The following is a 13,815-nucleotide window of genomic DNA, read 5'->3' as shown; positions in this document are numbered from 1 at the left end:
TACAGGCCCCAGATTTTTAGAACAAAATTGTTTTTTCTCAATTTAATACTTAACACTACGGATTAGGGTTAATTACAATTCCATTTGTGTTAAAATAATTTTGCGTATAAATTGCAATTATATATAGGCATTAATATTTATAAATTTAGATTATACATAGATCACTGAAACAAAAAAATAAAAAAATATACTCACAGATAGCTTGTAGTACGAGTGTAAAATGTAATAGAACTTATAGTAGCAACAACAACAAGCATACACAGGGATACTGGAATGAATAATTTTATCACATGTTTAGCTCCATATTTCAACTCTTCCTCCTCCTCTTCATCCCATACTTGCCCTCCTCTACTTGGCAGATGATCTGATTCTCCTTCAGGTGTGGTGTCACTCAGATGACCATCTCGAACCATAACTTCTTGGTCCACTGGGCCATTCTGTTGCTGAGAGAGAGGGAAAAAAAAGAGGGGAAAAAAATGGAAATGTTTAAAAGGAATTTCTGTAAGGAAGTCTCAGGTAAAACAAGTAAAATATATTAAATTTATAAGTAAACAATAAAAATAAAATAAATACATGAAAAAGAAAAAGAATATGTATTTTTCTCCTTATGTAGGTAACTACCCAATTTACCACTGAATACCCCACGCTGTCAGCCTCGGCTATCCACAAAGGTAACTTATACCAATAATTAACAACACGCTGGCCAAAAGAAATCTTCCCACAATCCAGTTTAAATCTCTTTCATCATAATTTATATTTATGGCCTCTAGTTCTGGAATCATTTATACAGTTAAGATTTTGCCATCCCCTCTCACAGCCTTAGACCTCAATCAGGTTCCTTCCCCTTTAACACGCCAAGCTGCCATGTTCTGTAGCCTACATAATTAAAATCTTTCCTTATATGGGTACCCTTTTGCAGATCTCATTGAGTGGGTAGCCAGTCTTTGGACCCTTTCAAGAAACGATGCCTTTTTTTTAATGCAGTTTCCATAACTGGACACAGTACTCCTAAGTGCAGTATTACAGTTGATTTATACAACAGGATTACAACCTCCCTATCTGTGTAAGCAAATATTTGATAAATCATCAACAGGAAACCATGAACTTCCCTCGCTGCCTATCTCTGCTAACCAAAAAATTTCCTGTCCAACCATATTGTAACTCGCATATCTCTTCCTTCTTCTACTGTTTGGGTAGCCAGTCTTTGGACCCTTTCAAGAAGCTTGATGTCTTTTTTTTTTATGCTGTCTCCATAATGACTTAATGTTCAAGTTTTCAGATGATACGAAGGTTGGTACGCTACTGCAACAGAATCTGGAAAAGTTGAGCAGATGGGTTGGGAGGTGGCAACTGAAGTTGACAAATTGAATAAATACAGCACTTTACATTGACAAATGTAAAGTGCTGTATATAGCAGCAACCTCAGAGTAATGTACCAACTGTGCAGTACTACACTCTGGGTAGTGGAGAATGAAAAAAAGACCTGGGGATAATTATGCAGCCAGATATGAACTTTTCTGAGCAGTGCAGGCAGGTTGCAAGAGCAGCTCATGGGGTCTTATCAATGATATACAGGAATTTTTCTAGCAGGGATAAGGAGGTGATTATCCCTTTGTATAAGGCAATGGTCAGGCCACACCTTGAGTACTACATACAGGTCTGGAAGCCTCATTTTAGGAAGGATGTAGACTTGCTTAAGCAAGTACAGAGAAGGGCAACAAGATTGGTCAGGGGAACAAAGGGGTCCTCTTATCAAGAAAGGCTTAAGTTTTGCAAATTGCAGTGTCTGGTGACTAGGTACCTGCGAGGTGATCTGATTGAGGTGTATAAGGCCTTGAATGGTTGGAGAAAGCTCAATACTGATGGGAATCTTCCTCTTTCTCAGATTCTGTATCTGAGGGGGCATAAATTGAAATCAAGAAAAGACAGTTGTAGAATAGATGTGCGGAAATTTACCTTTAGCCAGCGGGTGGTTGATTGCTGGAACAAACTTCCTTCTGTCGTTGTGGAAGTTGACAGCTTAAATAAATTCAAGACTGAACTAGACAAACTTTTGGAGCGAATGGATGAGTGAAATGGGAAAGATTTTTTTTTTTTGACTGATGCTATATAAACTTGCTTTCTTGCATCACATGCCTCTACTAATGCTAACTGGACACGGTATTCCAAGTGCAGTCTTACTGTTGACTTAAACAACAAGATTACAACCTCCCTATCTATGTAACCAAATATTCAATAAATCATCAACAGGATACCATGGACTTCCCTTGCTGCCTATCTATGCTACCCAAAAAACTTCTTGTCCAATCATATCGCAACTCAAATCTCTTTCTTCCTCTACTGTTTTTAATTGAACCACACCAAGTTATTCTGGAATTGCTATTGCCCAAGAGTAAAATCTTGTATTTTGCTGCTTTAAAACATAGCTGCCACTTTTCTCACCATCCATGAAGTCTGTCCCAACCAACCTGAAAGGGTGCTACTGACAGTGATTACTGAACAGTCTTCTAACCTTCACATATTCTAAAAATCACGCGCTCAATCCCTTCAATGATGTCACGTATGAAAATTAAAAATAACAGTGGTCCAAGAACTGATCCTTGGGAGATCCCACTTTAAATATTAGACCCATCTGAAGAGTAAACATTAATCTGATTCCTGTGCTGCAGCTATCCTGAGATCCATCCATCTTAGATTTTACCTGTAAGTCCAACATGTTCCAGCTTACAGATTAGCCTCTCATGAGTGAACGAGTCAAATGCTTTGCTTAAATCCAAACAATGTATAAATTATTTCCAACATCCAGCTCATGAGAAACTGCACAAAATAGCTTTATGATTTTTGTTACCGATGAAGTCAGAGTGACTGGTCTGTAGTTGCCCACCTCTCTCTTAAACAGCCTTTATATATTGGTGACACACTGGAATTTCTCCAATCCCAAGAAATATCTCCAGATGCCATAATAATTAATGATGATCAAATGCACTGTCTTGCCACTGCCTTCAAGATTACTGGATATATATGCCATAAACTCCAAGGGCTTTACTTGCCTTTAGGCTTGAAAGGTTTATTAATAGAAAAATATTTGTAATTTAAATACTGCAATTTCAGAAAAATATTGTAATACTATAATTTTAATTATAATATTGTATTAAAATAAATAAAATAATTATTAAAATATTTATTAAAATATAATAATATAATCTAATATAATATTTTTTATATTTTAATACAATATATTGAAATATTAATTTTAAATATTATAATTTTGGAAAAACCAGGAAGATTTTGAAGTTCACAATGCACTAGAAATCACAGACAAAATACACATTTACTGGTATCATTTTAAAAGTTAACTTACTTATAATTCTGTCTGTGGATTTGATTGTCTGTTAGACATCAACTGATTATGATTGCGTCAAGAAATATTGAGAAAAATACTATTGCAGACTTTTCACATCTTCAGAAAAGCTGAGTCAAATTTTTGTTTATAATAATGGTATTGCTGTTTAGGCTTTAACTTAATATTGCTGTTCAGGCTAACCTAATCTATTAGGACCATTTCAAAAGCTTTACCAGAAAGAAAAGATCTGAATTGAGGGTTTGTTTATTATTAGTATTCACTCAGTTAAATATTCTCTGACATTCAAGCATTGCTATGAGGAATTATTAAAATTCTAAGAATGACATGGGATAACTTTTGTTATATTTCATGCTTTCTCATACACTTTCACTTTCTTCTTTCAATAATTGTGTCTGGTAGATTCTCAAACTAAAACTGAAAGAACTGATGCTGCAAAACATCTACTGCTTCCTCATGTCTTTTTCTTTAATAGCACTGAGAAGTACTGGCAGCATGTCCACAAAAAATTTAAAATTTAAAATGATGCAATGCCAACTAATGAAATGTGCTTCCTTGGAATTTATAATATAATTTTTTGATGGGGACTTGTAAACCATGTAATCATATGTAGCAATAAAGTACCTTCTCATTGAAGAAAAAAATAATCTCCTCCCCTTGTTTTAGACTCTCCATAACCATAGTAGCAGAAATGCCTATGATTAAATAAGAATCATCCTTCCAGTTTATTGTGCTATGGCAGCGGTTCCCAACCGGTGATTTGCAAACCTTTGCGGGTTCATGTAAATGTTCCAGGAGGTTTGCACTAAAAAAAATTCTGTAATAGCATCTGCTTAGATTTACATAGGTATATTATTAAAGTATACAATATAACTAATAATAAACAATACAGTAAAATAAAACTCAACTAATGCTAATGATTTACTATCTTACAGTATATCATGCTAAATATGTTTTCCATACGAAATTTTTTTTCATACTCAAGTATCATTATTATGTACAGTACTTTTTTTTTTTTTAGAACCTAAAGTACTTAGTACCATGCATGGGTTGAAAGTTGAAAAGATAATACTTGTTGACATTAGACTTGAAGTTCTGTAAATTGTAATTTTCAGAAAATAAGTATGAAGGAAGGTTGTTCCAGAAAACGGAAGTTGAATGAATAAATGAGGAAGAAAAAAAGCGTTCTGTGAGTTTCAACTTGGATAGTAAAAGGACGTTGACTGGTTGCAGCATATGTTCAGATTTCTCTGAAAGAGAGTGGGAATTACAGAAGCCAGTTCAGAAGAACGGTGCCCACTCAAGTATCTATGAAAAGACATGCAACAGAAACAGTATATGAGACAGAGAGTGGAGAGACTCTGTTAGAGATGGGTCATTAATTAACCTAACTGCCCTCTTTTGAATTGAATCTAGAAGCTCGTGAGAGATTTTGGGGAACCACCCCAAATGTGGGAACAATATTCTGTGGTAGGCCAGATTTATGATTTCTACAGAGTCAACAGTTGTTGACTCTACAGAGATATAAATCCAGTTTTTTAGATGTAGAGGAAGTATTATTTGCAATGTGCTTTATGCCAAGAGAGATTAGAAGTCAGGGTAATCCCCAAGATCTTGCCTAGAAATCGGAGCGTCATCGATGATAAGCATAGGAGCAGAAGAATCCTTTTTGTGAGATAAGACAGGACTGAGTTTTAGAAAGATTGAAATTAAGTTTATCTTTGCCCCACTGGAGATCAGCATTTAAGGATTTGGCAGTGGATACTCAAGAAGTTGAAGCTGTTTGAGCATGGCAAGGTTTCTCAAACTGGAAGGTGGAATGCATGTGCTATCATCAGCAAAACTATGGATAGGATTTCTGGTCAATGGAAGAAAGTCATTAATATACAAGAGGAAAAGAGTGGGAGAAAGAACTGAACCTTGAGAAACACCAGCATTAGTGGAGAATTGGAAGACAGCGATCTACCATCATCCGCAGTGAGCGGTCAGAGAGAAAACTGGATACCCAATTACAAAGAACAGCTGGAAAACCATAGGATGGAAGCTTATTTAGACCTTTATGCCAAACATGATCAAAAGCCTTTGAAATGTCAAGAGCAATGGCTTGAGCTGCACCAAACTTTTCCCAAAATTTGTCCATAGATGGGTAACATAAGCCAGAATATCACCTATGGAGCAACACTGATGGAATCCATACTGGCAATCATTGATCAGATGAAAGATTTCCAGATAGTTTAAGAGTTGGCAGTTAATTGATTTCTCCATTACTTTGGAAAGAGTAGAAGTAAGCACAATGGAACGATAATTGGATGGAAGGGATTTGCCACCCTTTTTAGGAACTGGCTGGATATGAGCAAATTTCCAAGCAGTAGGAAAAACACCTTTGGAATAAGAAAGTAAAATATGATGACACAAAACAGGAGTAAATTCAGGGGCAGAGGTTTCGAGAACTAGTGGAGAAATACCATTGGGACCTGGAGCTTTCTTAGCATCAGATTCATCAAATTCCTTCTGACATTCTTTTGATGGAAGACCACAGAAGGCATTGAATGGAATGTACTGGGAATGGTTTGAGGTGATTTACTAAAATTATCAATACATGAGTTGGAAAAAAATAGGATGCTAGCAAGTCAGTTTTATCTTTGGCTGATGTGGCAACAGAAGCATCTGGTTTTGACAGAGGTGGGAACAGAAATGAACAAAAATTGCGGCCAATAGCTTTGGCAACAGACCAGAATGCTCAGCTATCATTTGGACAAGAAGCAAGTTTTCTACTCTTAGCCTGTTCGAAATCTAGTTTGGAGTAATTAACAACTGCTTTATAAAGTATAAATACTTAATATTAATTTTTATCATTATGCAATGTCACTTATAAAAATGTAGTATGGGAAATATTTTATAATAAAAATTCAGAAATATTATATGATTTCAAGGAATATATGCTTAGTGGTTCACATTAAAAATATGTTGAAAGGGGTTCGCGATAAAAAATATTATGTTGAAAGGGGTTCACGAGTCCAAAAAGGTTGGGAATCGCTGTGCTATGGTAATCAATTTCCAAAATGGAAGTGGAAGATTTAAAAACTGCTGGTATAATAAATTTACATATAATGTAGAGCAATGTTTGGATTTATGAATAATAAATTTACATATAACATAGAGCAATGTTTGGATTTTCAAGCATTGGCATAACATTTAAAAGAAACAAGCAAACTGTTTTATTCAAGTCAGAAGAGAGGAACTTGAACAGGCTTTCTGCATGAAAGATAACATACCTAGGATTATAAGCTTGCTTAGCCTGTTTAAGATTGCTTTCAAGAGAAATTTAAGATTCAGAAATCTGTTTTTCTCAGGGAGTTCATTAATTTATCTTCTTTCAAAACTTCTTTTGGACTACAAACTGGATTTGGATACGAGTCAGTGGCGTTACTAGTGATCACTTGTGCTTTTCAATTTTGTAATGCTGAAAAGATGTATTTTTGTATGCTTATATATATGACTCTTCTCACCACTTCTAACTTCTTTAAACAGACTTGTCAAAGGTATCCACTGTTCTACCAGTCTAGTTACAGATTTAACCCAAGACAGTCAGTGTTCATGAATGCTTTAATTTTTTTTTTTTTTTTTTACTTCAGCAGCAGCATCAGTTGAAATTGTTTAAATCTATCTTTCCTTTTAGCACTTCTTTCTATTCATCATAGTAAATAGTAGTTGAGCACCAAATATTCAAATGTTCATGCACTCTTACAGGAAGGCATGCATCTCCCTTTGATCAGTAATCACTCTGACTACTCATCAAAGTGGTTTTAAGCAATCAAAATGACCCATTTTTCAAAGCCTTTGCTGCCTCTTCTTTCCCTATGTGTGCAATTTTGCTATGCCTGTTGTTTTTCTTCCGCTACTGTATTTTTTTGCTATTTCACTATTGGGAAACATTTCTGAATAATGCAACTACATGATCTGCACAACTCACAGGAAAATTATGTTCAATGAAAAAAGATGCAAATAAGCAATTAGCACATATGTCATCACAATGAATTGCAACATCTATTTTTGCACTTCTTTGTGTGCACTTCATACTGTCATTATGCTTATTTGTTTGCAAATATCTGATTTACATCATGTTTCCCACTGATGAAATTAAAAAATCACATCCATATACAGTACACAAGAAAAACTTGTTACCTTTTTCAGAGTTTACAACACAGAAAATTTTGCATAAATGTCTTCTGAAATTTTACATTGTATTGGCATTTTACTGAAAATTTTTTTATTTAGTTTCACATCACACAAGTGCAATAAAATTGCATATTACTGAGAATGCTATTGTCCCACATTCCTATTTTGCAATATAGACTAGGACACCTAATGGCCAATTCATTAACAAAAATAAGAAATTTGCAAAATTAAAAAAATAATAAATTTCCAATTTAAGTTTACTATTTCCTTAGAAAAGCAAAATAAAAGCTGGAGAAAAACTGAGTTTCTGCAGATGGAGAAGGGGTTACATCAAATGTAAAAGATGGATCCTCCATCATAAATCCAAAAAAGTTGGCAGCTGAAATACAACTAATTTCATCCTCCTTTGTCTCACTCAGAAAATCTCTCTGCTTACCATAGTCATTAATCTGTAAAGATAGATGTAAAATACTTGTTCAATTCATCAGCAACATCAGCTGGGTTATCTGAGATTTTTTTCATATCTGTTACATGAGGGCCCAATCAGATTTTTTTTTTTTTTTTGTATTTGCATATATGAAAACTCCTTGTCCTCTCTGTTCTCTTAAGCAGTGATTTCTCATACTCAGCCTTTGCCAACCTCACCTTTTCTGTGGTGCTATTATGGATAAACTTGTAGCTATTATAGGCTTCAGTGCTTTTCATCACTATATCTGTACCATGCCATTTTTTTGCCGTGCTAGTAGACTAACCAGCTCTGTATTCATCCAACTCTGCACCCCCCCCTTATGCTATACTTTCTTAATGGTACAGTGCAACCTCAATATAATGCAGGTGTCAAGCAACAATTTTAATACCTGTGTTATAAGCAAAGCAAGTTATAGCCAAAAAACCTTTGCCATTTTTTTTAACATAAATACATGTTACTTAGTAAATAAATACTTTATTTGCTAATGTTTCATGAGTATGTTTCATGACTAAAAGGGAAAGTATTAAAGGTTATATCATGTTACTTAGTAAATAAATACTTTATTTGCTAATGTTTCATGAGTATACAAACTAAAAGAGAAAGTATTAAAAGTTATATCATTCCCTTTACATTCTACTAATACACAATGCTGTTATCAACTAACATTTCATGCATCCATTCTGAAATAGTCACGTAATTTAGTTTGCCAGAACTGATGACAGCATTTTTTCAGTAAGTAATTCTTAAAAGTGGTCAGATGTAATAAATAAAGATGCTCACTATCACTCTGACGTTCGAACCAGGCCATCATCTTATTAATGTTTTCAAGCACTTTGTTAATATTTGGTGCTTTTTCCTTACACGAGTCATCCACATTATCTTCTGAGTCTCTTCCTGTCCGTCAACTGTCTTTCCACTGTTCAGAGAGGCAGCGATTTTTTCCTCACTCAGGTAATGTACAACTGGAGCTTCTGCATCCAACTCAATCCAAGCAGCCAGATCATTTGCTGTACGACTGCCACCAAATATGTTATAAACAGCCTTTGCTTCTTGTTCTGAAGGTACTGCTAATTCAAGGTTATTATTAGTAATCTTGTCTTTTCCAATACATTTCTTCCAGCAGCTTACTTTCTCCCACACTCTATATTGTATGCCATGTCTTTCAGTGTTAATATTTTCAGAACTTCTAGAACTTCAATTTCTGAGTTCACAACTCCTTCAAGTAGCTCGGCAAGAAAGTAGGCTCTGAAGGCTCGAATAACACCCTGATCCATGGGCTGAATTAGTGCAGTTGTGTTCTTTGGTAGAAACGTGACTCTGAATCTTGCCATTTTTCAATTTCAGAAGATCAGCCAAAGGATGAGCTGGGCAGTGATCCAACAGTAACAGAGCCTTTTTTTAAAGATTTGTGGAGAGCTAGTGGCATCTCACTGATGGTACAAACATTCAAACTATGATGTAAAAATATCACTCATCATCCAAGTGTTGGATGCTATTTTTATATATCACAGGTAGTGGTTTCATGTTGATATGCTAAAACTACTGGAGAACTTTGGCTTTTACTGATGCACAATGGCTTTAGCTAGTGATTTCCAGTATTGTTTGTGCACAGTAACACACACACACACACACACACACACACACACACACACACACACACACACACACACATGTGCATAAGCTTTCACGCCTGCTTTGTTGGGGCCATTTTAATATCCAATTTGTAAAGAAGGTTACAGAACAGTACTGTTTCATCACAGTTGTACATCTGTTCAACTGTGAATTCACCATCTTGAATTACATTACAGAGAAATTCAGGAAATGCTTCTGCTGCTGTAATGTTACCAAATGCAGGTTCGCCTACAAGACTAACATGGGATATATCCCATGACGATATATCCCTTCAGAAGATTTAAATGTGTCATCTCCACCAAGTAGCATATTAACATCAGTAGAGGCATATGATGCAAGAAAGCAAATCAGCCAAAAAAAAAAAAAAAAACAAACCTCCCATTTCAACCCTCTGTTCATTCCAAATACTTGTCCAGCTCAGCCTTAAATTTATTTAGGCTATCAACTTCCACAACAAAAGATGGAAGTCTGTTCCACCAATCAAACACTTGCTGGCTAAAGGTAAACTTCCGCACATCCATTCTACAACTGTCTTTCCTCAATTTGAATCTATGGCCCACAGGTTCTTAATCTGAGCATGAGAAAGAATCCCATCAGCATTCAGCTTGCTCAACCGATTCAAGGCCTTATACACCTCAATCAGATCACCTCGCAGGTGCTGCAATTTGCAGAACTAAAGTCTTTCTTGGTAAGAGCACCCACCCCTTTGTTCCTCTCACCAATCTTGTTGCCCTTCTTTGTACTTGTTCTAGCAACTCTACATCCTTCCTAAAATGAGGCCCCCAGACCTATACACAGTACTCTAGGTGTTGCTTGACCATTGCATTGTACGATGGGATAATCACCTCCCTGTCCCTGCTAGCAAAATTCCTATATATCATTGAGAAGACTCCATGACCTGACTGGCAGCACCCTCTGCACTGCTCAGCAAACTTCATATTTGACTGCACAATTACCCTGCAGGTCTTTTTCACTTTCCACTTCCCTGAGTGTAGTACCACACAGTTGGTACGTTTCTCTTGGGTTATTGCTACCCATATGCAGTACTCTGCATTTGTCAATGTTAAGCTTCAGTTGCCGCCTTCTCAGTCCATTTTCCCAACTTATCTAGATCCAGTTGCAGTAGAATACTGTTTTTACTGTCGTTAACAACCCTGCCAAACCTTTGTATCATCTGCAAACTTGGACATTAATCCTGATATACCTTCATCAATATCATTGAATGAATACACAAAACAACAATGGACCCAGCACTGAACCCTGGGGAACTCCACTAATAGCATTTGTCCACGAAGAGCAGTGTCCATTGATTACCACTCTGTCGTCTCCCACTCAACCACCTCTTTATCCATTGTAGCAACTTACTCTTAATGCCATACCTCTCCAATTTGTACAGCAGTCTTCCATGTGCAACAGCATCAAAAATTATATGAAATATAAGTGCCTGTGCTTTCGAAGTTACCCTATTTATCAGTACTCATTTGCTACGCTTTTGTAGAAACCACTTGTATAAGCATTAGTCCACATCACTGTTTTCACAAAGTCTAGTTTTCTTTCATCTACATCTTCTATTGAGTCAAGAATGAACATAATTTTTCTTCCTCTTTAATTCAACCACAGATCGTTCCCTTTGGAATTCCACACTTGAAAAACATACTGCATTTTGTTTTGCCACTCTTAACTCTTTCAATAATCTAACTTTTCTTCAACTGCATAATTTTTTCTTTTGGTGGCCATTACTTAAGTCCTACAGATTTACTAATTTTGTCGTGTATTTATTTCTGATGCCAAAGAATTTACCGCATTTTGAGAAAACTAAATTGAAACCAAACTGTCCGGCCTATCACAGTGCCAAAGTGAAGTCACGTGATTTATCCAAAAATCATTTGTCAGTTTATGTAGTTTAGTCCTTAGCACCTTTTGCTATCCTAAGTGTAACTTCTAGTTGAAGAAAGAATGTATGCTGTTGTTTACAAAAATTTACTTTTAAACTTATAATGTAATGCATTTGATGAACGGCAGCTGTATTCCCCTCCAGAAATTGCTATTTGTAATTTGCATTCCACTGATATACTCTTTAATTGCATCTCCAGATGAAGGGAGAAACTGGATGTCTACAGTAATTAGTCTCTGAAGAGACTTGTCTACAAAAATTACTGTGCTACCAAATACATCAAAGTGAATACACAGTTAATTGTTAGCTAATTTCCTCCTATTAGAAATAAGGTAGTAGGATATACGGTAGTATATACAGTATTCGCCTTTTCCAGTTTCCAATATGAAATTGCTAGGTCTTTCAGCACACTACTTTTTTTTTTTTTTTCATAATTCATTTTGGGGGACATGATCATGCCCACGGTATATATCCAAAACCATGGTATGAATATGCGCTTTATATCAAGATTGTACTGTATATTATGCATTCATGGATTCTGTGACTAAAGCTATTCCATAATTCAAATGTATTAACCCTCCTTCTGCTATCTTCCCACATATCTTAGACTGTCATAGTTCTCTTAGCATTAGCATTAGTAGAGGCATACGATGCAAGAAAGCAAGCTTATTCAGCATCAGCCCAAAAAAAACCCTCTCCCATTTCACCCCTCCGTTCGTTCGAAATACCTGTCCAGTTGAGCTTTAAATTTGTTTAGGCTATCAACTTCAACAACAAGTGATGGAAGTCGGTTCCACCAACCAACCACCCGCTGGCCAAAGGCAAATTTCCGCACATCTATCCGACATCCGTCCTTCCTCAATTTGAATTTATGCCCTCTGAGGTGATTATTCTGAGAAAGATGAAGAATCCCATTGGCATTGAGCATGCTCAAACCATTCAAGGCCTTATACACCTCTATCAGATCACCTCGCCGGTGCCTAGTCTCCAGACTCTGTAATTTGCAAAACTTAAGCCTTTCTTCGTAAGAGCAACCCTTTGTTCCATTTACTAATCTTGTTGCCCTTCTCTGTACCCGTTCCAGCAGCTCTACATCCTTCTTGAAATGAGGCCTCCAGACCTGTATACAGTACTCAAGATGTGGCCTAACCATTGCCTTATACAAGGGAATAATCACCTCCTTATCCCTGCTAGAAAAATTCCTGTATATCATTGACAAGACACCATGAGCTACTCTTGCAGCTCGTCTGCACTGCTCAGAGAACTTCATATCTCCCTGCACAATTACCCCCAGGTCCTTTTCATTCTCCACCACTGTCAGTGTGGTACCGCAGAGTTGATACGTTGCTCTGGGGTTACTGTTTCCCATATGCAGTACTTTACATTTGTCAATGTTAAACTTCATTTGCCACCTCTCAGCCCATCTGTTCAACCTTTCCAGATCCTGTTGCAGCAGCATAGCGTCAGTAGTGTCCTTGACGACCCTGCCAACCTTTGTATCATCTGCAAACTTGGACATTAAACTTGATATCCCATCATCAATATCATTCATAAACACCGAAAACAACAACGGACCCAACACTGAACCTTGAGGAACTCCACTAATAACATTAGTCCACGTTGAGCAGTGTCCATTGATTACCACTCTCTGTCTTCTGCCACTCAACCATCCCCTTATCCATAGCAGCAATTTGCCTCCAATGCCACACTGCTCCAATTTGTGCAGCAGTCTTCCATGTGCAACAGTATCAAAAGCCTTTCTAAGATCCAAATATATAATATCAAAGTTATTCCCTGCATCCAGTTCTTTTGTGACTACATCATAGTATCCAATCAAATTGGTCAGGCAAGACCTGCCCTTAACAAAACCATGCTGCGTCTGAGCTATAACTGAATTCTTGTCTAGATGATCCTGCAGTGCTTCTTTAACCAGTGCCTCCATTAATTTACCTGGAACAGAAGTTAAACTAACAGGTCTATAATTACTTGTGTCAGCCTTTGATCCTCCTTTGTGAATTGGGGTTACATTTGCACATCTCCAGTCTATGGGTACCTCCCCTGAGTCCAAAGAAGCTCTCATAATTATGGCTAGGGGTTTGCATACTTCCTTTGCTGCCTCCTTTAATATAACTGGATAGATCCCATCCACCCCAGGTGCCTTTTTTATGTTTATCCTCAACAATCTCTCCTCCACTTTCCTCTCAGTTATTACAAAATCATCCAGCTCACTGCCAATGTTTACTTTACCTACATCATTCTCCTTCCTGAATAACTCCTCAT

General features: G+C 36.5%; 1 protein-coding gene across 1 annotated transcript in view; it reads right to left on the bottom strand.

The window, feature by feature from the left end:
- Positions 1 to 13,815, bottom strand: part of Psn (presenilin) — a 228,676-nt gene that overhangs the window by 193,825 nt on the left and 21,036 nt on the right. Inside the window, exon 2 of the mRNA XM_090376534.1 lies at positions 196 to 443. Within this exon, the coding sequence (XP_090232660.1) occupies positions 196 to 443 (248 nt within the window). The remainder of the gene's footprint in view (positions 1 to 195; positions 444 to 13,815) is intronic.

The sequence above is a fragment of the Mastigoproctus giganteus genome, chromosome 6 (assembly GCF_048544385.1).
Source record: "Mastigoproctus giganteus isolate SK-2022 chromosome 6, ASM4854438v1, whole genome shotgun sequence".
Classification (NCBI taxonomy): Eukaryota; Metazoa; Arthropoda; class Arachnida; order Uropygi; family Thelyphonidae; genus Mastigoproctus; species Mastigoproctus giganteus.
Note: the sequence above shows the minus strand (reverse complement) of the source record. Positions and strands in the feature narration are given on the sequence as shown.